Source organism: Anabrus simplex, chromosome 14 (assembly GCF_040414725.1).
Source record: "Anabrus simplex isolate iqAnaSimp1 chromosome 14, ASM4041472v1, whole genome shotgun sequence".
Classification (NCBI taxonomy): Eukaryota; Metazoa; Arthropoda; class Insecta; order Orthoptera; family Tettigoniidae; genus Anabrus; species Anabrus simplex.
Window position 1 is genome coordinate 88,401,140 of NC_090278.1, and position 24,456 is coordinate 88,425,595.

Here is a 24,456-nt window from a genome sequence, read left to right on the forward strand (position 1 = left end):
AAAGTTTGTGGTTTGTAGCATTTAAAAATCTGAGATTTAGCGTTTTGATTTTCAAATTTAGCATTTTGTAGCATCTAAATTTCTCACGTTTAGCGTTTTGTAGCAAATTGGATGTTAAGTACAGAACAGAAGTCGCCACCCGGACACCTGTGGAATCCGAGCCCACAACCTTTGAATTCACTATAGAAAATAAGACAAACATCAACATAAGACTGCAAGAAGTATTAATGCACACACACGAATATGCCTATTTACAAATTTACAAACACAATTTCAAAGTGAAAAATACTATTCTGAACATATTTATTTATCACAGTACAACGCACCTACAAAGAACATGAATTTCAATGCTGATGAAGTACAACATGCTAATTGTTGAAACGGTGTCCTTCATTCGAGACCGCCTATCAGTTACAATTATCTTGTACTTCCTAAAATAATTCTACATCTACACTGTTCGTGGAGGCCCAAATGCACAGCAATGCTGCCGAGGCAAAGGAAGGACTGCAAAACATTTTTTTTCTTGAAGTCTGATTGCAAAGTCGGCTTATCAATATAGGCCTATCTGTATCGCTTACATTAAAATGTCCCGATTTGTGACTCGGCATGCTATTTGATCGTCACTTCGCTTCTACCCATGGCTACCAGACAATAAAATAAATCGCTACCGTACTTTAAAACAGGAACTACTGCTCAACACCAATGTCAAGAATAACCGACTATGATCAAGGGTCAACACAAAGAGAATGAACGTGTGTGCTTGAAAGTGTATTTGCTGTTTGATTGATTGTTCTTTGCAGTGCTCTTTGGCCAGTGAAAGATATTCCACACATTGATTTAACCCTTTGGCCTTCCTATAAACAAATATTTGCCCCAATTTGTCCTCTTGAATTCCAATTTTATCTTCATATTGTGATCTTTCCTACTTTTAAAGACATCAACTCAAACTTATTCATCTACTAATGTCATTCCACTGACAACCCACAACATACCACTAAAATTAAGAACTAGTGTTAGGTTTAATGGTCCACCTAATCAATACACTTCACAACTGCATCAATACAGATCTATATGATGAAGTTTGTAAATTGTAAGATACCAGTTAGTCAAGCATCTCGTCTCCTTTCTCCCAAGTTTTCCCAGCCCAAAACTTTGCAGTTGGCCATGCGGTTAGGGTCGCGCAGCTGTGAGCTTGCATCCGGAAGATAGTGTGTTCGAATCCCACTGTTGGCAGCCGCGAAGATTGTTTTCCATGGTTTCCCATTTTCACACCAGGTAAATGCTGGGGCTGTGTCGTAATTAAGGCCACGGCCGCTTCCTTCCCACTCCTAGACCTTTCCTATCCCAGCGTCGCCATAAGACCTATCTGTGTCAGTGCGACGTAAAGCAAAAAAAAGGCAAACTTTGCAACATTTTTCTAACGTTACTCCTTCGTCAGAAATCACCCAGAACAAATCAAGCTGCTTTTCTTTGGATATTTTCCAGTTCTTCAATCAAGTAATCCTGGTGAGGGTCCCTTACACTGGAACCATACTCTAGTTGGGGTCTTACCACAGACTTATATGCCCTTTACTTTACATCCTTACTACAACCCCTAAATACAGTCATAACCATGTGCAGAGATCTGTACCCTTTATTTACAGTCATATTTATGTGATTACCCCAATGAAGATCTATCTTTATATTAACACCTAGGTACTTACAATGGCCCAGTAGGGCATATTTAATGTGTTTTTAATCAACATTTGTGTATTGACCAAAGTGGACTACTAAAATAACATCATTCCTTTATATTTATGAGTTTACACTTGGCCGGATGGTCGATAAAATCTGCCCATTTGAAAGGTCCTGGGGAGAAGACATTGTTCCTTTTGTGTCTGTCAGTAACATTATGTCTTCCTGCTTATTTCTTGAATGCTATCTGTGAATTCGTGCTACTAAGTTACGTCTCTTTTTTTTGCAGCCAAGGGCCGAGAGATTCTCATGAACACAAAGGATCTGGTCGAAAAGCTCAATTACAATGTCATATACGGAGACACAGACTCCATCATGATAAACACCAACAGTCTGGATGTGGACCAGGTGTTCAAGATAGGATACAAGGTAACGATTCTATGCTGCATTGTGTAACAATATTGTGAATTTATTATTTCAACCATTATGGTTTATTTTGGTCCGTATTATGTCTAGGTCATCTGTGACGGCTAATGGTGGACCTGTTGAGAATCCAACCAACCTTCGGGTTGAAGTCTGAACATACGTATATAACTTATACAGTCAAAACTGCTTAAGATGTCCCTCTCTAGTATGTTTCCCTGGTTATTATGCCATTATTCTAAAGTCCCAGTCCATGTCTTATTAAATACATGCTAAAGAAACCTGGATAGCACATTTACGTCACTCTTTAGTACGTTCGTAACTCCCACCATAAGAAATTTAAATTAGCGCTCCCGGCCACATTGTGTGCACGATGTGTCAGTGACATCTGGGTAAGGATTTGGTAGAGAACTTAATTTACGGCCCTAGCGTGTCTGCGTCCAACTGCAGGGAGTGTCGTTCTCAAGCCAGTCTTTGTTGTAGGCGTGTATTTGTTAGGATCGCGCAACAGTAGCACGTGTGATGTGTTGGTGCTTAATTTTACATTCATAAGTTAATTGTGTAACAAAGTGCATAAATAAGCCTACTGTACTTACATATAGTGGGTTTCAGGACATTCAGTTATGGAGACGGAAAAAACTAGACAGTTCACAAATGATCAAAAATTAAAGTTTATTGTGAAAGTGGAAACGTGTGCAAATCGCTCAGATGTTGGACATTCTTACGATAACTTTATAAACATAATTGTAAACAACGTATATAGTTCGTGTCTCTGAGAACGTGTTTCCTTGATGTTTTACTAGATTGGTGCTGTTAAAATGTATTATTTCATTGTTTTCATCGTAATTATTTTTATGTTCAAACCTAACTGTAAATTTAACAGCGTAATTGTTTTTCATTTCTTAGCACGTTCCCTCTTTGACATTTTTTTCCTTCCCCACAAAAACGTCCTAACCAGTTTTGGCTGTCTGATAACGGTACTGAAAAATCACTGATAATGTTATATGTCCGCTGTTTCTATTTTTGGGCATTGTTTCGATTCTGTTCTGATTTATTAGAAATGCTTTGTTCACCTGATGACAATGTCATTGACCCCAGCAGCCAGAACTTATTTTCAGTGAGAAGTATATCTAGAAAAAGACCTAGAGGCAGACCAAGGGATGTGTGACATATTGGTGGTGATTATTGTTTTAAGAGGAAGTACGACTGGGCAACCACCCTCTATTAACACTAATGAGAGGGAAACATGGAAGAAATCCAACACTTCGAAGAATGAGGTTGTCGGCAAAAGAAAGGGAAACGTCACGAAGGATGTGAAAATGAAACACTCCCGAGGTCTCACAAACCTGATACTGTTGGCGTCAGAAAAGAACAGGAGTTGACCAAGTGAGGAGCCTGGCAGAAGTAAGTGCAAGCAATGCCAGCCCCAGCTAAGGGCCCTATGGTCGCCAACCCACGCTACCGAGTTGAAAACCCCTGGTTCCCCTTTTAGTTGTCTCTTACGACAGGCAGGGGATACCATGGGTGTTATTCTACTGCCTCCACCCATGGGGGCTAAGCAGATGCGAAATGAATGGCTAGGCTAGGAGGAAAGGGAGAGTATACTGGAAGACAAGTGGTGGCAGGACAGGACGTTATCGAAGAGGGTTGTTCATTGTGATGATGATTATTACTGTCAACTTAATTGTCTTATCAGTCTTTTTAAAAGTACAGTAGAACCTCATTAATCCGGACAACTGTTTAATAATAATACATAAATGCAATACACTGATTTGAATATTTAAACGAGACATTTATTGCTAAAGGTTCTTTTTGGTGTGCTGCGAAGTGATTACAATGAGTTGTATTTCCTTGGTATTGAGATATTTCATCTGTTGCATGTATTTTAGACATAGTGTTACTTTATATATGGTATGTATTTTATATATTTATACATGATGTTTTGCTGGCTGCATGGTTACTTGCCGAATGCAAAATACATTTAAAAAAGAAATGCAGTGCATGAATTCAATTACACACAATTCAGGTTATCACTTTTAATGGAGGAGGAGATTGTTGAATGTGTGATCGCTGTAGAAAGCTCTGGAAGAATATGACCAGGATGGAGCAGGTGATATTAACCCTAAACCAAAACTTAGTGAAGTTAACGACCATCTAAACATTGTCATTAAATATGTTGAAGATAACGACAATGAAAACATGTCTGCCTATTACAAACATTTGAGGCATCTTCATGTGTTGATTATTATAGAAATTAATGTCAGAGGAAGACAACAAAAGATCACCAGTTTCTTCAAACCAGAAGCGTGTCAAGTGTGGTCACTGAAGGTGTGCTTTGATTGCCATGTTCTAATTCTGTACTGCACTAGTTGTTCTGTATTTTGTAGAGCCCAATAGTGTATTGCATTATACCTTGTGTACTAAATAACCTTCTTATTGCTTAAATTTAAAATACTGTGCACATTCTATTTACTGAACAGTGTTTAAATATGTATCTCGGCTCATTTCGTAAGTTATTTTGTTCAATACACACTTTCGTGAATTCGGACAACCTAGAGCCCCAGTTAGTCCGGATTAATGAGGTTCTACTCTGTGACCTTGTACAGATGCCAGAGCGAGTGGTCAAGTTTGTTAGCACGCAACGGCTATGGAGCCGCACTCTGCATTCTGGAGACGTGTGGGTTCAAAGAATGGTTTTCTATGGTTTCCCGCTTACACTTCCAAGCAAAAACCCGGGGCAGTTCCTATTCATAGGCCTCTGCTGATTCCTTCCACCACCGTACCCTGTTTCATTCACCACCATTCATATCATCTTCACTAGCTCCTCTTTATCAACACTTTTCTTAATATCTGTGTTTCCCACCAGATCAAGCAGGAAGTGAACAAGATGTACCGGCAAGTGGAGTTGGACATCGATGGCATCTTCAAGTACATGCTGCTCCTGAAGAAGAAGAAGTACGCCGCCGTGACTCTGACTCGACTGCCCTCTGGCGAGCTGGTAACGCAGCAGGAGATGAAAGGTCTGGACATTGTTCGGAGAGACTGGTCGCAGCTCAGCGCAGAAGCTGGAAAGTGAGTACCTATCGACTTCTAACCGTGTGATCACGGTTCAAACCGTGGCTAGTGTACTTTAAGTCACATCCTTGTAGTTAAGGTTCCTGCTGCCTTCTCCAGATCTGCACTTTCAACTCTCTTGTGACATATGTATAGAGATGAGAACATTCAGTAAGATAAACACAAATGCCAGGTCAGTGTGATAGGAGACGGCAGGCACGAAAACAAGAGTACAGTAGAAGTATGCTGTAGCAAGAACCCCGTTGTAATGACAGTTTCTGTCTGTTGAAAATTCCTATATTAAATTCTGTATTATCCTTCACTTAGAGCGAGAACCCTATCACTGACACATCCGTTATTATAAGTGATGAAGCGTGCGCTGTTTTTCCATTATCGATAATTTTGCTCGCCAGGATTATTGTATATTAATTGATTGCTCATCATATGTTTTCTCAATGCGTGCACAGACGAGCTCTCTCTTCAGCATTCGAAGGTGATGTCGGAGTCAGTTACTAATGCCAGTCGACTGGTGTTCTGTAAACATAATTCAACGTGAAAGAGAATATGTTTGCGTAATAAATACGTAAAATACTATGGCCGACAGCAGTTGTTAATTTGTTAGAAATAAAAGCTGATTAAACGATTATTTTAATGCTATGGAATGTGATAAATCTCAAGATACGGAAGAGCAGAGCACAGAGGTTAGAGTATATACTCTCACATCTGGTTAAATTTCAGAAAGGCTATTTCCATGTAAATTTATATCACTACTCTACTGGTGTTTGAAATATGTTTTCATGATACATATACGGTTAAATTAAGTTGGTGATGCTCTTTGAATAAGAAAATTGAAACATTTGGCAACGGAAGCCTCTGCATGATACTATAATTTTTCAGAATAAATCTGAACATTCACATAGTATCGGAATTAGAAAAATAACTAACGAGTAAGCCGTAGTATGGAAATCATCCGCAAAAATGCATGTTTTTAACAAACTGATTGCCATTTCATACCAATTTTAATGTGTGTGGTGTTCCCCCCTCAAAGTTTTATGAAAAGATATATACAGTATATAAACAACCCGCTACAGTGAGGAAATTTTTCGTCATTGTAAGTTTTTGCTATAACAGACTTCTACTGTAACATCTTCCTACTAAAATGCTGCATACACAGGAGTACTCTACTACACGCATATATATATATATATATATTTTTTAATTTAGCGAAGAAAAGCCTTGGTGCATGCATTATTTGCAGTAAAGTTGGTACTGCTTCGCCTCAAACAGTTGACTACGTTATAGTTTTATCGGGCCTTGATCTGTGTTGCTTCAGTAGCACATTAGAAGTGTTGAACCACCATTAAGTATGGCTGTAAGATGTTTAATTGCTTATTAGTTATTGAAGATGTAGAGCATTGGAGACCGTGCAGGAGGAAGAAAGTACAATGGCAGAGAAAGTTGTACTCACAACTGGAATAAGACAAAATGCAGCTTCAAAAAACAAATAGTAATTGCTGGGCATTTTGTGCAACCCTTTCCTATACAGCTGTGTTCATCCCGAGGTGGTGCAGCTCATTTTCTAGCACGCCCGCAATGCAGGAGGTGACTGCATGTAATTTTTTAACCACATACTAGCCCTCCTGCCATTCTTAAATTTCTATCAGCACTAGGAATTGAACCTGGACTTCCAGGCAGCCAATGGCGCCAACCGTTACGTTATGGATGTCAGACTTCTATACAGCTACAGTAATATCAGGCAGCATCCTCATTACAACACACGCAAAACCTTCCGATTACAAATATCAGGGGAAGGAAAGCAAACCGCATGACAGTAGTGATCGGCAGGTTGCCCACCCAACAGCATCAATCAATCAAATCAAATGTGAAGGTGTGATGCATTTCTTAAAACAATTTATATTTAATGGTGTTCAGTTTTGGAGTACACTGTTATGTAGGATTAACTTCTTGTAAATAAAGCGCACATCAAAGCCTGAACATGGATTCGGATCACTACCTGTCTGAGATAAAAGTAAGATTCCAGCCAAATAGATCTAAACCGAGACAACAAAGGAAGCCCAGGATCAATACAGAGACTCTGGAGTAGAACCTCGCCAAACTAAGGATGACCAACTGGAATGAAATCAGAGATTCCATCCGCAAAGCTGCTGAAGGTTTGGGGAATCCTCTGAGGAAACAAACATAGATGGTGGAACGAAAAATATGACGATGCATTAGAAAGCAGACTAAAGGACTGGAAGAGATGGCATTCGAACAGCAACAGCAAGAACTTGGAAGACTTCAAGGAAGCTAGGAAGAGAACGGCTAGGATCATAAGAACAGAGAAGAGAAAATATGACAGGAATACGATAGAGAAGCCAGAAAAGGAATTTAAAAAGAACAACACCAGGGAATTCTATAAAACCTTCAAAGAAGACCTAAAGGGATACCAACCACTGAATCTGTGTTTCAGGCAAACAGATGGTAGCATAGCATCAAATGATAAAGAAAACTGCCAGCTCTTGGCTGACTACTTCCAAACGCTGCTCAACTGTGAAGAACCGCATGAAAGATTGCCTACCCTGAAACTATCCAATGAGAATGCAAATTCCAAACCACCAAGTCTAGATGAGATAAAATGTATAATCAGAGAGCTTAAAAACAACAAAGCACCAGGTGAACATGGCATTGTGGCAGAAATGTGGAAGATCGGAGAAGAAGTGGCTGCAGAAAGAATACATCACCTCATGAAAGAGATTTGGACAACTGAAAGGATTCCGAACGATTGGAAATGTGCGCTTATCCACCCACTCCACAAGAAAGGTAGTAGAATAGATATTAATTACTACAGAGCTATCTCTTTACTTTCAGTCGCGTACAAAATATTTTCCAAAGTGCTACTGAACAGAGTCGAAGAACAAATAGACACCCTCATTGGAGAATACCAAGCTGGTTTCAGGAAAGGGAGGCCATGTACAGAACAGATATTCAACCTCAAGGGTATTCTAAGGGCTAGAGCATTGAGGGGTGAGAACACAGTGGTAATCTTTGTTGATTTCCAAAAAGCATATGACTCAATTGATAGACAGACATTATTTAATGTCCTAGAAGAGTTTGGAATCGACAGGAAAATGAGAGAAATAATAAAACAAACCCTGACAAGACACCATCTCAAAAATTAAATTCGCTGGAGAAATCTCTGATCCATTCCAAATAAAGACAGGAGTCAGACAATGAGATGGATTATCACCCATCCGGTTTAACACTGTATTGGAGAAAGTCATAAGTACCTGGGAAAACTCTCTGAAAGTAGAAGGCATACAGGGAATTCATCTTGGCGCAAGGGACAAAACTTGGAAATTAAATGTCTGGCTTTTGCTGATGATCTTGCTCTCTTAGCTCAAAACAGAGAGAATGCCCAAAGGATGCTGGAGCTTCTTCATGACATTGCGAAGGAAGCAGGGCTCAGAGTCTCTTACGAAAAGACGAAGTACATGGAGTACCGACATCAGAGAGGGAAAAACATGGAAGTGAAGTGTGGGAAGGTTAGAAGAGTAGAAACGTTTTAAGTATTTGGGTGAACTGATCCAACCCAATGGACTAGACAAGGAGGCAAACAAGGAAAGAGCTAGAAAATTGGAATTGGCCTACAGACTGACACATAACTGAAATAAATGGGCAATATCCTACAAAGCCAAAATTAAACACTACAACGTTATTGTAAAACCAGCGGGGCTGTACGATTCAGGATACCTTATCTTGAATAAAAAAGGGGAACTGAAAGAAATCAAGAAGAAGGAAAGGAAAATTCTGAGGAAACTTCTTGGACCTCAGAAAACGACGGATGGGACATGGAGGAAAAGGAGAAATGAGGATCTCTACAAGTATTCAGAAAAGATCACAGACACAATGCAGAAACGAAGACTGAAATTTTACGGACATCTCGTCAGAATGAATGACAACCGCCTGACTAAAGGAATATTTAAATATATAATTGGGTTGAGGAAAACAACGAAATTGATGGAGGAGGTTAAGAAGGACGCAGAAGAAATTAAAATAACGCCAGAGTTGATCCTCAACAGAAAAAAAGTTCAGAACTCGAGTAGATGACCAGAAATTTCATGAAAAGCAGCGGAAGAACAGGCCCAATTTTGTAGTATTTGAGAAGCAGAGAAAAATAAGGAGTGATCGAATGAAGATGTTCTGGGAAGAGCATTGAGTTTCACGCGGTCCACAGTTTGCCAAATTCAGAAGCAAGAAGAAAGCCAGTCTTTTTAAAAAAATTCTCTCCCAAAATTAGGGGTTGCGGATTATTCGTGTATGTAACGGTAGATGGGCTCTCCCATCTCAGCACCTGATGGACCTGTAACTTCATTTATCCTGTTCTGGTTTTTATCAGTGTATGTACACTGCTGGCCAAAACATATGTACCCGCACGAATATGTTTAATGACAGATGTTTACTGTAACCAAGTTTCGAAGGTTTTCAGGCAACAGTGACAGGTTTATGTTCACAGATATGAAGTTTTGAAGCGTCCACCTAATCAATACTTTATTTATGTATTGTTATTTTACAGTACCGGTTTAGACCTTGTGCAGGTCATCTTCAGCTGACTAACATAACATGTAATTAAAACATCTCTGATACAATAAGAATGTCACATAGTATAGGTAAAAACATTATCAATTTGTAAATATTCTTCGTCCTAGCTTTAGCAATCGTCTACGTTAAATGATATGAGAATTAAAACTTAACATTACTATTGTGTACATGGATGATATATGATTAAAATACAATGTTCTTAAGTTATAAACGTTCACTGTTCCACATTAAAACTTATAGCTAGATTGAATAAAACATTTTGATGCACAAATGAGTTCATACAGCATATTATACTTATGTAACTATGTTATATCATGTGATCAGCCGTATATGGTATAATGGTGCAAGTTTCTTCGAGTGATGTTAACACTTATGTTGAAGTCAAGGTCGTTGTCCGGTATTTGATGATGTAGAACTTGTCGATCTATATTTGAATGCTTGCAGTCCATGTTAAAAATTATGCCGAGAATAGTTTAGTGTACTTGCAGCAGCAAAGTGGGGTTTCTTTGATGTGAAGAGAGTTTGATGTGATCTGTGAGAGTAAATGTGTACACATTGTCTATTTCTTGCTCAGATGTAATGTAAAAACGTAGTTTTATTCTAAAAATATTAGTTTTAGAATATATATTTGTCAATTCCTTGCATAGGTATGTTGTTTCCTTTAAATCTCAGTCCATTCTTTAACAGTTTCAATGCTTGTCCGAAAACTTTTGGCTAGGAATGTATATATGACCCGATCTGTCACTTCTTTTCCATGACCAATAATGAACTGTTCATTTCATTTCCTCCTTTTGTGTTCATCCTGTGTTCCTATCCTCCTGTATTCATCTTTATCTTGTCTCTCATCCTTTTTCCTCTGTTTATCCAGTGTTCCTTTTATCCCACATTTCCCACACCAAGACTGAAGATCTCCTGATGAAGCTGGGAAGGAGGAAGGAGTTTGTTGGGGGCCAGATATAGAAGAACTGGGATTGGTAAGGAGAGAGTTGTCGACATTGTCCTTATCTTTTCTTCCCACACTGACCTGTCATGTGTTTCTATCTTTGTGTACAGGATGTTCAAAGACTCTATGCCCAAACTAATAATAATAATAAATAATAATAATAATAATAATAATAATAAGCATAATCGTATGGCCTTACTACCATGTGCAGACATTTTATTTTGACGCCATCTGGGTGGCTGCTTGTCAATTTCGACATTGCGTTTTACTCTAGCCCCACTAGATGGCAGACCGAGTAAACCAAAACTCTCTTGGGCGTCTGTGGCTGAGATTTTAATTAATTTTGTCAGGTAAACATCAAATGTGTCACCAGAGATCTTTTATTTGCCGACATCGTATGGCATGGAATGTTGAATGGACTTTTTTCCACCCTTTAAAAATCTGACTACCTCTGCTGGTTTGAACCCACTATCTTGGGATCCGGAAGCCGATACTCTACTACTGATATACAGAGGCAGCTAATACCCAAACTGATAGCTATGATGAAGTAGACAACAACAAATATACTGTAATTCATTAAACAACCATGCGTCCAAAACCCATTTTGTTCAAGTATGGTGTTTACAGGAGGTCATTGAGTGTGATTGAGAATAAAACACTGTTAATTGTTTTTCAGTACTTGTTCTGACCAGTCATACAATGCAGGCATACAATACTGTTAATAGAGAAAAGGTGAGGGAAGCACTGGAAAGGAAAGTACAGTAGAAGTCTGCCGTAGCGAGTACGGCATACAACGAGAACCCCGTTATAACAAGTTTTGTCTGTCTCTTCAAAAGTCCTATATTAAAGTGTGCATTAACCTTCGGTTACAGCGAGAGCCCTATCACTGACGCATCTGTTATTATGAGCGATTCTGCGCGCGCTATTTTTCTGTTACCTATATTTATGCACTCCAGCAATTATATTGCGTATCGATCACTTTCGGTATCGTTTCCTCGCTATGTCCACTAGCGAGCTCTCTTGTCGATATTCAAAGGCGATTTTGGAGTCGATTAGTAAAACCCATCGACTGCTGTTCCGTAAAGAAAATTTTAAATGAAAGAGAACATGTTCTCTTAATAAGTGCGTAAATAAGTGTCGGTTAACAGTTGTTAACTTGATAAAAAATAAAGTTTGAATAAACAATCTCTTAATTTTAATGCTAAATACTGCAATTAAGTAAGAATGGGATACACCTCATGGTATGGCAGAGTGCATCATTGATTTTCAGAGGTTAGTTTATGCTTTCTTGCGTCTGGTTAAATTACGGAAAGGCTAATATCATGTAAATTTATAGCGAGAATGTTATCATTTCTCTACTAGTGCTAGAAGACACTGTCTGAATAAGAAAATTAAAACGTTTGCCACAAAATGCGATCGATCATCTTCGGTACGGTATAGTTTTCTCACTATGTGCATTTGCGAGCTCTCTCGTTGACTTTCGAAGGCGATGATGGAGTCGATTAGTAATACCCATTGACTGCTGTTCTCTATAGAAAATTCGAAATGAAAGAGGATAACACCTCAAGATATGGCAGAGTAAATCACTGATTTCAGTGGGTAGTTTATATTTTCTCCTGTCTAGTTAAATTTCGAAAAGGCTATTTATTCCCATGTAAAGTTTTTGCGAGGAGGTTATAATTTCTCTACACGCGCTTGAAATATGTTTTCATGATACATATACGGGTAGATTAGGTAACGCCGTTTGAAGGAAAACTGAAATGTTTGCCACAGAAGCCTGGGGAGTGATAGCGTATTTCTCAGAATATCATGTGAAAAATCAAGGGTCGTCTTGCATTCACGCCCCAACAGGAATGAATACCACTGGCAACTACTGTCGTAATCACGCTGCTTCTTTTCACCCCCAGCACGTGCGCACACAAGACTCGCTGACAAACGACCCCCTGTATTATACATTGCTAGCTGCGGCAACCAGTTCTACAGTGCCTCTGTGTAACGTTACTGAATCTCAGGAAATAGTAAAGAGAGAATGACATTCTATTAATAATAATTATTGTTATGTTATTTGCTTTACATCCCACTAACTACTCTTTTATGGTTTTCCAAGACGCCGGAATTTTGTCCTGTAGGAGTTCTTTTACGTGCCAGTAAATCTGTCGACACGAGGCTGAAGTATTTGAGCACCTTCAAATACCATCGGACTGAGCCAGGATCAAACCTGCCAAGTTGGGGCAGAAGGCCAGCGCCTCAACCGTCTGAGCCACTCAGCCCGGCGAATGACATTCTGTTAACATCTACAAAAATGTTTCTCAAATCTGCATAATGGTATCAAAACATGCGAGTCTTCGAATTCTTAGAAAGGCCATGGCGTCTACTGTACCTGACGGCTAGCAAAATTAAGCTTTATAGACAGCAGGGATATTTTTGTGATGGATCTTCGTATTGTAAATATACGTGGAATAGATATTACCGGCAAATTTTCAACGGGTTCTTGTCAATATTATAATGCCAAGTTCCAGTTACTCTAATGTTTATCAACACTTGGAAATGTAGAATAATTGTGCAGCTGCAAGAAATATGGCATAACTGAAGCCAGTGTTCGGCATTGGCGTGAAGACAAAGTCTAAAAATGCGTACTGTACAAAAAAGGCATTCATATGTTTTAACGAAGTACTTTTTAAGCTTGAGTAAAAATTTTTGAATGAAAAAGTGGGGGTCGTATTGCATTCAGTGTCATCTTGGATGAAATTAAACATACACTTTCACATAGTATCGGATTTCGAAAAAAATAACAAACAAATAAACCGTAGTGTGGATATCATCTGCAAAAACGCAAGGTTTGAACAAACTGACTGCCGTTTCATACCGATGTGTATGGCAGTTTTTCTGACTTGTACAAAAAATTCGGATACAATGACAGCCTATAGCGAGTAAATTTTTCGCTGTTATTAATTCTCGTTATAGTGGACTTCTACTGTATGTGGAAGGCAATCAAGAGAACTAGTGAAAGCAATGTATATGAACTGTTCCAGTTGTGTCCAGACTCCAGCGGGGAGAACAGATCAGTTTAGGAACCAAACTGGACTAAGACAGGGAAGTGTATTCTCTCCACTTATGTTTATGATGGTTATGGATGAAATTCTAAAGGAAACAAAAGTAACTTATATAGGTTATGAAAATATTCTTGTTTGTGGATGACATAGTGATCTGAGGAGCCAACAATACAGAAGTGAACATCCAACTAGAAGAGAAATATGGTTTGAAAATCAGTGTGGAGAAGAGCAAAACAGTGATGACAAGAGGAGAAAGAGAAGGAAAAAGAATCATTTGAGGTTGTGGAAGACTTCACAAATATTTGGGAAGTGAAATAATATAAGATGCAAGGTTGGATGGGGAGATCAGCAGAAGAGTGCAAGTGGGAAATACGTTCTACCAGAATGTAAGGAACCTGGTGTGGAACAGAGAAGTTCCTATGAAATGTAAAGAGATAATGTACTATACCCCTACATTAACGTATGCATCAGAGACTTTGACAGCAAGAAATCAGAGTAAAATCCAGGCCAGTGAGATGAAGTTCCCGAGGAGTATGGTAGGGAAGACAAGGAGAGACAGAGTAAGAAACATAGCGGTCAGAAAAGAGATAAGGGTAGAGAAACAGAGTGATAGGATGGAGAAGAATACATTGATTTGGTTTGGACATGTTATGAGGATGGAGGATGGAAGGATACAAAAACAAGTGTTGGAGGCTAAGAGAGAAAGAGGGCAAGAGGGATGGACTCTGTCAAGAACAGTATGATCATGATGATGATGGTGGTGGTGGTGGTGGTGGTGGTGGTGGTGGTGGTGATACAGAAGAAAAAGAAGAAAATGGTGAATGAGCTCTATTAACCTCAGCACAAAGCTGATATCAGCAGAGCAGGGCGTCCCATGTTCTATGGAAAATGTATGGTGTGTTCTGTATGTGTGTAGCCGCTGCAAGAATTCTTATCTGAGTCCACAGGGGTAGAATACACTTCGGTTTTCATGTAGCCCCAGAGAAGTCTAATGGAGTGAGGAAGAAGAAAAAGAAGACAAATAACAAAAATTATTGTTAAAGCACTTCATGCTGTTTAATGACTGTCAAAGAACATGACGTTACAACACTATGTACCTCAAATCAACTTTGGTATAAAGAAGTTTAAAGAAAGTATTGTTTGTGTACCTGCTTTTTGACTTGCCATGGAGTGAGGGCATATGGCGCTGTTGATGGTGGTTCATCTGTTGGATGGCGGCATTAAGCCTTGCTCAGACCCCTTGGTGCTATTCTACAGGAGTAGCCTATGTGCTGACACCAGCCTTCATCCTCTCCTTACCTCATCATCATCAACATCATAGCTCCCTCTGGCGATCAGTGGTAGGGTCGGCCTCGCATCCCAAAATAGCTGCTTCGAACCTGGCAGAGGTGGTCATATATTTGAAGAATGGAGAAAACTTCATTCATCTCTGGTTAATCAACAGAATTCATTAAAACTGGATAGTAGACGCCCGAGAGAGATTTGGTTTATTCTGCCATTTAGTAGGCGTAGAGTAAAACAGAGCATCAAAATTGATGGGCAGACAGCTTGATGGCATCAGTTTAAACTGGTTGCTCTCGGTATCTGAGGCCATACGAAGATTATTACATCATCGTCATGTGCAGATCAGGCCTTTCCAGAGGTGACACAATATCAACTATTGGGGGGGGGGGCATGCGGTTAGAGGCGCGCGGCTGTGAGCTTGCATCTGGGAGGTAGTGGGTTCGAATCCCACTGTCGGCAGCCCTGAAGATGGTTTTCCGTGGTTTACCATTTTCACACCAGGCAAGTGCTGGGGCTGTACCTTAATTAAGGCCTCAGCCGCTTCCTTCCAACTCCTAGGTCTTTCCTATCCTATCATCACCATAAGACCTATATGTGTTGGTGCGATGTAAAGCCACTAGCAAAACAAAAAAAATCAACTGAACCACCTTCCTTGCCTTCCATTCTCGTAACTTAACCCTCACCAATGCAGAACCATTTAAATGTTGCTGTACGCAATGCATGTGTGCTATGAAAATGTGACGGTGTCTTTGAAAACTTACTGTTACTTTAAAAAAAATTGCTCATACTAATTTGAAATTTTACAGTAGAAACCCAAATGAATGTAGTTTACAGTAATTGATTTTGTATTATTTTATTGCAGAAAAAATTGTAGAAAAGACCCATCATATTTTAATCAGAATGATAGGGACATACTATTTTTGCTACGGTTATTTCAGGATGTTATGAAAACTAATGTTATCATTTCTTAGTTACATTATGCACAAAAGATGGAGATGGTGGTTCAAAGATGAATACAAATCGCTTGCTGATTAGATAGTTGTTTCATGAGAAATAGGACAAATATTTTGAGATGCTCCACTGCCTGTCAGTTGGTTCTCAAGCATGGTCACTCATTCCCTCTGAATTGATCTTTATAGTGGAAGTAACGTTGCTTTCCTTTTTTGGAGGAATTATCAAAATTTTTCTTGCTTCTTATACATCCTAATTTCATTCTATACATACAAATTGAACGAAATAAGACTCTATTAATAAAATGCAGCGTTCATCATTTAACACAGTCTACATTGTTAAAGGCATTATTCAAACATGCTACAATTCTGCTTACCTGGTATCACCCAAACACGTATAATCCTACAAAAAACAAAAAACTTTACTTATTCTCACAATACAGCAATGGCAGTACGTGTAATCTTGCAAGTCACGAAAAAATGTCTACATAGTGCTAACATGCATGATTAACAGTAACTGTAATATGTTGTATTGGCAAGTAGGGTTCCTAAACTGTACGGTTAGCGACACTGAATCAAACCCAACAGCTAGAAAATAACTATAAATCACTACCTTAAGTATTAACAGGGGAGAAAGAGGAAGGTTGTACCCTTAGTGTATAGGCTTATGTGCCAGGGAGTATAGAGGTCAGCACTAAGGGGTTAATAGCTGTAACTTTGTTATTGAGTAGCTCAGGCGGTAGAGCCTTCTGAGCCCAAGTTGGCAGCTTTAACCCTGGTGCTCAAATATGTCAAGACACTGTTGCTTCATTTACTGCTATGTAAAGTAACTCCTACAAGATAAAATATTGGCACTTTGGCTTTTCCAGAAAACAAAACTTAGTTAGTGGGATGTAAAACCAATAACATTAAAACTTGTGTGTTTTGTGTTCCAGATTCATCCTCCAGCAGATCCTGTCGGACCAATCGGCAGACGATCGTATCGAGAACATCCACGCCCATCTAATGCAGCTGCGTGAAGATCTGGAGGAAGGTCGTGTTCCTCTCCAGCTGCTGACCATCACCAAGCAGCTCACGAAGAGTGTGGAGCTATACGCCGACAGCAAGAGCCTGCCTCACGTTCAGGTCGCCATGAGGCTCAACTCGAAGGGTGGACATCGCTTCAAGGCTGGTGACACCGTCTCCTACGTCGTCTGTGAGGTGAGACCTTGTCTTTTCTTCCAGGCTGCACTACCTCAGGGAAAAACAGTACAAATTTACTTTATTTAACACTACAGGTTGACCCACAAGTAAGTTGGCAAAATATCAAACAGTGCTTTATAGACATGATACAGCCAAAACTGGTTAGGATGTTTTTGTGGGGACGGGAAAAAAATAACGTCATAAAGAGGAAACATGCTGAAAAATGTAAAATGAGTACGCTATTAAATTTAAGGTCAGCTTCGAATGTAAAAATACGGTGAGAACAAAGAAACAGGTGTTTCATGTGTGGATTAGCATCCGCTTCCCCAGTAAATTTGAATTTTTCATCGTTTGTAAGCTGCCTAGCTTTCTTCTTCTCATAACTAAATGTCCTGCAAACCACTATACGTAAGTACAAAAGGCCTATTTATATACGTTGTATCACAAGGCACTTACGATCGTAAAATTAAGCACTAACACGTCACACAAGTTACTGTTGCGCAATCTAAACAAAAACACATCCACAACAAAGACTTGTTTGAGACTTATGTGCCCTGCAGCTGTAGGCCAAAACACTAGGGCCGTGAAATTAAATTCTCTACCAAATCCTCACCCAGGCCAGTCGTCGCTGGCGCATTGTGCGTTCAGTGTGGCCGGGAATGCTAATTTAAATTCCTTATGGTGGGAGTTACGAACGTACTAAAGAGTGACGAAAATGTTCTATCCAGTTTTCTTAAGCATGTATTTAATAGGACATGGCCTGGGACTTTGACGTAATAACCAGGGAAACACTAGAGAGGGAGGTCTTAGCCAGTTTCGACTGTAATTGGCTTTTGGTGCGTCACGAAAACAAGGTGAAATTGTTTACGTTTCGCAGAGAACTTCACTCCGGATCTTCAGAAGAAACTCTCGTCTGTTCATGGGGAAGACTTCTTTAATAACGACGGTTTGAATTTAAGAATGCTTTAATGTTTGTCTATTGTAAGTGGTACTCTCATTCGTCACTAGATGGCTCACTGTGCGCTGCTTTACGAGTAGGAAGTGACGTCGCCATCTTACCTACAATTTAGATGTTTCTGTTCAATCGTTGGCATGTGATTCTTCTTCTTTGTACCCATAAAACGGGCACTCCCGAGCTCATGACTCGGGGAGAGTATGTACAACATTCATGCACCAGATCTAATGCCATTTCACTTTTTCTCGTTTCCATGTTGCCTTAGGACGCACTCTTCCTTTCTTTGGCTTTTCAATGGCAAACGCTTTTTGTACTAAATGGTGTTCATTTCTTCTTCTAACATGACCGTACCAGCGCAGCTGTGTTTCCTCCATCTTGTTGCTGACGGGCACAACTTGAAACGATCCTCGCACCGGCTCATTGCGCACTTTGTCATGCAGAGTGTCGAATCACAACATCCGCATCTCTGTGACGTGCATTCGCTGGTCATGTTTTTTCTTCGTTGCCCAACATTCGGAGCCGTACATGAGGGCAGGCCGGACAGTGGTTTTGTACACTTAGCCCTGTAATTTGACTGGCATCCGCGTATAACACACAACACCAGCAAAGGACTGCCATTTTATCTAGCCAACACTGATGTGGTTGATATTACCATCAGTTGTGATGGCTGATCCAAGATATTTGAACTTGTCGGTCATCATCAGTGGTTCTCCAGCAAGGAGGAGTGTGTTTTGTGGGCCCGCTTGCCCTGGCTCCGCAAAGTTGATGTGCAACAAAAGACGGACAACCCTTGATTAACTGGTGCGGTCAATTTTTCATTATAATAATTTCATACCAAGATGCTTATGAATTTTTAAAGCATTCTCAGTGTTCATTTTGAATATATTTTTTTCCTCTAAAATGTAGATATATTTTTACTCAAGTTATGCAGCAGTGTTATGCAGTTTAGTTATATATTTTTGTTTGAAAGAGGACAGTTTAGATGTTCTGTAATCACCACAAACTTGTAAGTTGAGATCTCTATTGCCCTTTCATTATTATTTTGATGTCTGTCTAATTGTTGGCTTTCATGTTGGACAACCTTGAATTTACTAGACATACTGTAGTTATAATTTGTGTTAGAAAGTGATCATTTTAGAACCTTCCATAGTCAGTGTGACTATTTGAGACAAGGAGGCAAAATACTCTCTGGTTTTCCCATGTTACTCTCGACTTTTATGTATCCATGTCGGTACTTAAAAATAAATTCTTACAAAAGAGACTTTATCTCAGCAATGAAAAGGTTAAAGAACCCATCTGTTTGTCTTCTTTCAGGACGGCAGCAACCTCCCACCAGCACAGAGGGCTTACCATGTTGACGAGCTGAAGGGGAAGGAATCTCTCAAGATCGATGTTAAATATTACTTGGCACATCAGATCCACCCTGTGGTCTCCAGACTTTGTGATCCAATTGAGGGAACAGATGCTGCTCGGATAGCAGAATGCCTGGGTGAGTTGTTGTTTGTGGAGTTAGGTATCATCACTCGGCTCTACTGGAATCAAATAGATGGTGGAGTTAGGTATCATCACTCGGCTCTACTGGAATCAAATAGATGGAGACACAACTGAGGACATAGCTGTATGGAGAGGCATGCGACACGGCTGTGTCCTGTCCCCTCTCCTTTTTAGCACATTAGCTGCCATGGGGTCCAATTGGGCCGGCAATAACTCGTTGCTAGGTAATGTGAAATTTAATTGTTATACTAACTGTACGCATTCTAGCACGGGAAAACTTAACCATGGTAGTCGAAACCGACTTTCAACCTATTAGGTCATCTTACGTACATTTAGCACGTGTTGAAGAGATGTTAAGTCCTCCTCCTCCTTCTTCTTCTTCTTCTTCTTTTTTCCTTCTTCTTCTTCTTCTTCTTCTTCTTCTTCTTCTTCTTCTTCTTCTTCCATTCCCTTTTCCAGATTCTCTCTGGGTAGGGTAGTGTACCAAAGCCCTCCACCTTACTCGATCTTTCCACGATTCCTCTTCTAGTACTTTATTGCTATCAACTCCTCTATTTGCAATACAGTCCACAACATATGATGTAACCATCACCCTATTTGGTTGGCTATGCAGCATATGTCTGTTAGGTCATCAGCCCAGAGGCTGGTTGGATCCTCAAATAGCACCACCAAAGGTTATGCGGTTATAAGGAAACCGCAAAAACCCATGGCAGCACCAAAATGAGGCTGCATATGCAGCATAGAACACTTGCAAAATGACACAATATTTGACGTTATTTATTGGCCCAATCAGGTTGAGGTATGATTTTACCAGGGTGGATTTGAGAATTTGAAAAAAATATTTGACATTACAATGTACTTCAGTAGCTAGATGTGACGATGAATGGTGAAGGGACTCGTTCCTTGTGGAGCCGGGTGGGAGACCGTGTTTGGTGGCCTAAGAATTCTAGTTGGCCAGCCAATAGAGCAAATCAAGTCTGGGCCCGGAGGCCACACTTGGCAGCAGCGGACTACAACGTTTGGTTTTTGGTCTCCAGACTGCCAGCTGCCTGGTTGCATCTAAGTAATCACTCATTTTCATAGACACTAATACGGAGTAGACTGTGACGTAGTGAAAGTAAGTAAACAGTCTGGCTTGAAGTTTTCGCGCCAAATCTCCCGCGAAAGGCTGAACTATGGCCAGTGCCCTATCAGGTCGGCAATTTAATTTATAGTGCTTGTGATGACCAAAAGTAAATGTGCTGACCCGATTAGTACGGCAGTTATGAGCCCCTGAATTTTAACATTTTTTTGCCTTGTTTATGGTTAACTACCAGTACACATCCATTAAGTAGGGGGTTCGCCAAATTTAGCGTGGCATCTAACGTTCTAATATCTACTCTTAAGGCCGCTCTCCACTGATCAACATTTAACACCAACATGTTAAAGTTAACATGTTACAATTGACATGTATATTGTGATTGTGTCTTCCAATTGACTTTGCACGTTAACTCAGAATGTTCAGATTAACACTTTTAAATGTTGGCGTGTTTTCCGCTCCAAGTGAAAAACGTCAAGTCAATTCGTTGTTCATGAGATGTTGGCACAGCTTCGGCAACTTCCGTGCCGTTTCCATGCCAACAGATAGCCTAAACTACGCAAACGACTTGCTTCTCGTGAAGTAGGATTATAGTTACAATACTCCGCAACACTCATTCTCTTCGTTGTGTATGTGTCTTCAGCCCTAAGGCTGGTTGGATCCGCCATCAGCTGTCAGAGATGGCCTAGGCATCACTGAAGAGGCGTGCTAGGAAAATGAGGAGTGATGTAGTTCCCCATTGCTTTCCTCACCGAACCAGAAGTTGCTATTACGTATCAGTTTGCCAAGCCCACTGAAATGCATGCACCAACGGACCCTATGAGCAACATCCCCACCGTTCATAGCAGAGACTGGCTGCAGAAGGAATGACATTACTAGCATTGCTCATACCTCAGTCACTTCATATTGTCAAAGCCAAGGATAAGACAGAGACAGATCAATGAAAGTAACAAAATTGCTCTAGCCCATACCAGAAGACATAGTGCACTGTAAACACTAGGTATAAGCTACAAATACAGTACGCGCATGTGTATCGTTCTCTCTGCACTATACTAAAATTTACAGTCAGAAATGGAATGGAGCAAGGAGATTACTCTGGACTTAATTAATGATATAATAGAAAGGCCTTGTTTGTGGGATATCTCATCAAAGGAATGCAGAGATAAAGCAAAGAAAGCTGACAGCTTCCAGGAACTCAAAATTATCAATAATTGTTCCCGTGAGGGCATCGAAAGAAAAAATAGTGTCCCTCCGCTCCCAGTACATACGTACATATCCCACGTCGTTCCATTTTAAGCGATGGGTTGGCGAACGAGGCTTCTCCACCAGTTGCGGTCTCTGAACTTCTCTCCTTCTTCGATGCTTTCCAAAGTATGTCCTCGCTGTTGAATGTCAATCTTCACCATTTCCTGTTACCTGAGTCTTGGTTGCCCTCTTGGTCTTTTGTCTTCAAGTTTTAGATCATTTTCGGTAATCTGTTATCTCCCATGCGTCACATATGTCCATACCATCTCAGTCGCTGTGCTGTTATTCTGTCCTGCAGTCTTACAACTTGAGCCTATTTGCGGATTTCCTCATTACGGACAAATCTCATTTCTGCTGCCTGGATTCTACTAACATCTTTATTTCTCGTGGTCCATGTTTTGCAACCGTAGGATTGGTACGTAATAGGTTTCATATATGACTCTCTTACATTTTGTTAGTATTTTCTTGTTCCATTTTATATCTTTAACTATTTTGTAAAAGTTGTTACCTGCCTGAATTCTGTGGGAAATTTCCTTGTCTATAGAACCAGTATCAGAGATAACACTTCCAGGATATTTGAATTGACGGTTCATCTGTAGCTGTTTCCCCTCCATTTCAGTGTGTTCCATTGGTTGTCCGCATCTCTTCATGACCATAACCTCACTTTTCTCTTGGCTGAAGATGAGTCCTTATTCTTTAGCAGCTTCTGTCCAGGAGTTTATTTGTCCTTGAAGGTCTTCTTTAGTGTCTCCCCACAAGCATATAACATCCGCAAACAAGATAACTTTCATTTTCTTACCTCCAATGGTTTGGTGAACTTTTCTCTGAATCTCGTTCATCACAGGGATGAAAAGAAGAGGAGACAAAACACCACCCTGTCTTAACCCAGATTTTATATCAAAGGTTTCAGCCATTCCTGCAGGTGTTTTGACTTTACTTCGGGTATCTTCATACAAATTCTTGATCCGGTGCATCATGTCATCCTGTGTTCCAATTTTCTTCAGTGTTTCCCACACCTTCTCACTGTTCACGGCATCAAGTGCTTTCTTGATATCCAGAAAGGCTAACCTCAAATCTCGGTTGTGTTTGTAGTATTTTTCCATTAACTGACGGACTGTAAAGATGAAATCAGTTGTTAATCTCCCCTTCCTGAATCCATACTGTTCTTTGAAAAGGTTCTCTTCAATAAGGGGTCTAATTTTACGCTCTATAATTCTTTCATAAAGTTTACCAACTTGAGATGTTAAAAGTGATGCCTCTATAGTTGAAACATTTCTTTCTATCTCTTGTGGCGAATTTGTTGCAACATAAGTTATTTTGGCATAGTATATTTCCATTGGCGCTGTTACAATAATAGGACGATTCAAAAGCAATGGTGATAATATATCACCAAATCTTCTAACAAGGTTGATCGGACCAAGATTCTACGTGAACAAAATAGCAACGAGCAGAATGATGGGAAGCAACACTGGGGGGAGGGGGGGATAGGAGAGGTTTTCTGTGGTAGGTACCAGAATAAAGAAAAGGACCAATATTCAATAGCTCGGATAAAGAGATATATTAGATAATTAACTTAGCATTACACACTCAGATTTTTATGGGATTTGAAAAAGTCCAAGAGATAGGTGAAGACCACTAATGCATTTCCCACTTTCATTAATGACCACAAAGTTAGAGAATTGAAAAAAGAAAGAACAGCTACCCAAAATTTTCTTACAATTACTAGAATAATTTACATATTATCGTAGACATACAACTTTCAGGCCCGGTTTCATCAACACATGTTAAATATATACTAACAAGTAGTTAGTTAATACGGAGTTAGTAATTTAACATCTTGTTAGGTTTCTTGCGTTTCATCAAACTTTTTTTGTGAAATGTTAACTAATCGACTGTTAACTCTCCCAATATTGCGAACTGGTGCGAATCAAGGAGGCAGTGGTACGAAAATGCTGTTTTACAACGCGCTCCGATGCGCTTTTGTTTGAGCACAGCTGTAAAATATGGCGCGTGAAGTGAAACGGAATCGTAGTTCTAATCTTTCTTCCTTCGAAAAAGTTTTGTTAATTGAATTAGTAAGTGTATATAAGTTATTTAGTGCAAGCGCACAGATGGCTTGACGATAAAATAAAAGGACGAGGCGCGGGAAAAGTCCGCGAGGGTTTCAATGGGGGTAAACAGATACTTTTTTTAGTGGGTATCTGCTGTCACCTAACAAAATCACTTCGTTAATTGTCCTACTTCAAACTGTGCTCCGATATGGGAGTTATTAAATATTGTATTGTCGTGTGCAGAACCAGACCACCTAGCAAGTATATCCCTGATTTGAAGGTTAGGCTCACTAATCACCTGAACATTAACATTAACTGAGAAATATCCCTTTCGATTTCGATATATTTCGGCCCAATTGCCTCCAGGTGATTGGATTCTTACATGTGTGCAATATATTGCACGTAGAACAAACACCAGGAAAACGGCTTATTTCATAGAAGTCGCGGATAATTTGCTGACGCTCTTCTACT

The 24,456-nt window shown here is 39.8% G+C and overlaps 1 protein-coding gene across 1 annotated transcript in view; it reads left to right on the forward strand.

Moving 5' to 3' along the window:
• PolA1 (DNA polymerase alpha catalytic subunit) overlaps positions 1-24,456 on the forward strand; it is a 148,509-nt gene that overhangs the window by 85,772 nt on the left and 38,281 nt on the right. The window contains exons 20-23 of the mRNA XM_068230304.1: positions 1,964-2,103; positions 4,964-5,169; positions 16,916-17,180; positions 19,432-19,606. Of these exons, the coding sequence (XP_068086405.1) occupies positions 1,964-2,103; positions 4,964-5,169; positions 16,916-17,180; positions 19,432-19,606 (786 nt within the window). The remainder of the gene's footprint in view (positions 1-1,963; positions 2,104-4,963; positions 5,170-16,915; positions 17,181-19,431; positions 19,607-24,456) is intronic.